The following is a 1,286-nucleotide window of genomic DNA, read 5'->3' on the forward strand; positions in this document are numbered from 1 at the left end:
GGAGCTACAGTGGTTGGAGTTGTGGTTGTTGTTGCAGCTGCTGTGGTTGGAGTTGTGGTTGGAGCTGCTGGGATTGGAGATGCAGTGGTAGTTGTCGTTTCAGCTTCGGTGGTTGTAGTTGGAGCTACAGTGGTTGGAGTTGTGGTTGTGGTTGTAGCTGTTGTGGTTGTTGTTGGATCTGCTGGGATTGGAGCTGCAGTGGTTGTGGTTGGAGCTACAGTGGTGGTGGTGGTTGTTGTTGTAGCTGCAGTGGTTGTGGTTTGAGCTGCTGGGATTGGAGCTGCAGAGGTTGTGGTTGGAGGTACTGTGTTGGTTGTTGTTGCAGCTGCTGTGGTTGTAGTTGTGGTTGGAGCTGCTGGGATTGGAGATGCAGTGGTGGTTGTAGTTGCAGCTTCGGTGGTTGTAGTTGGAGCTGCTGTCGTTGTCGTTGGACCTGGTGTGGTTGTTGTTTATTAAAAGTAATCCAAAACAGTAATTATATCTGGTGGAAAAGTCAAATGATCGTTCATAAATTTAAACTTACCTTGATCATGAGATGTCACTCCACCTATGAAACACACATATATCATTGTACATAAAATTAAGACAACTGATGAAAAGATAAGATCTGCAGCAAAAAGCAGGTAATGTAAATGTCCAACTCCTGAACAGCAACTACTGCTTTCATTTGTTGGAATCCACTTTTATTCTCAAACTAATCAGATCTAATTCCTAAGCATTCCTAATACTGGAGACCTCACTGCTAAACTCCTCTCAACCACTCACACTTCTGCAATAAAACTCAGAGGTGATCAGATAAGAAATTATCTCAGCAAAAAGAAGGCTTGAATCCTAAAGCCTTGTCGTTGACTCCAAGAGAACCAAGAGCTCTAAACAATTTGCTTCTAACGTGCTGGTCAGGAAGAAAATTAGCTTTTCAAAACTTTCTAAATGTTCACGGGAGAACTTAAAGAAAGGAAAATAATGGGTGGGAGGGAGGTTGTGTGGAATGCCATCTTCACCTGCTTGATGGCAACCCGTTTTTCCCCTTTTCCATCATTTTATTTATTTTTTTGGATATTGCTTTGACCTGAAGATCTACTCAAAGTGGGACCGTACCATTATCTGGGCTGAATTAGGTGATTTAAACTAAAGCTACTGTAATTGCCTTTCTGTTGCATTCTTACTTTTTTTTCAATGTAACATAAAAGAATTATTATGTATCAGCTAAATAATTGATGAAAGCAAAAACAAAAATAATATATAGAGGCAAGACAGAGGATGGGTTTAAAATTTAAGTTCACCTT

The 1,286-nt window shown here is 40.9% G+C and overlaps 1 protein-coding gene across 1 annotated transcript in view; it reads right to left on the minus strand.

The window, feature by feature from the left end:
- Positions 1-1,036, minus strand: part of LOC106937326 (alpha-tectorin-like) — a 15,883-nt gene extending 14,847 nt beyond the window's left edge. The window contains exons 1-2 of the mRNA XM_015018757.1: positions 1,002-1,036; positions 306-433 (exon numbers count right to left, since the gene is read on the minus strand). Of these exons, the coding sequence (XP_014874243.1) occupies positions 306-433; positions 1,002-1,036 (163 nt within the window). The remainder of the gene's footprint in view (positions 1-305; positions 434-1,001) is intronic.
- Positions 1,037-1,286: the final 250 nt, after the last annotated feature.

The sequence above is a fragment of the Poecilia latipinna genome, unplaced genomic scaffold (assembly GCF_001443285.1).
Source record: "Poecilia latipinna isolate Pla-1442-1.1 unplaced genomic scaffold, P_latipinna-1.0 Scaffold2319, whole genome shotgun sequence".
NCBI classification, from domain to species: Eukaryota; Metazoa; Chordata; class Actinopteri; order Cyprinodontiformes; family Poeciliidae; genus Poecilia; species Poecilia latipinna.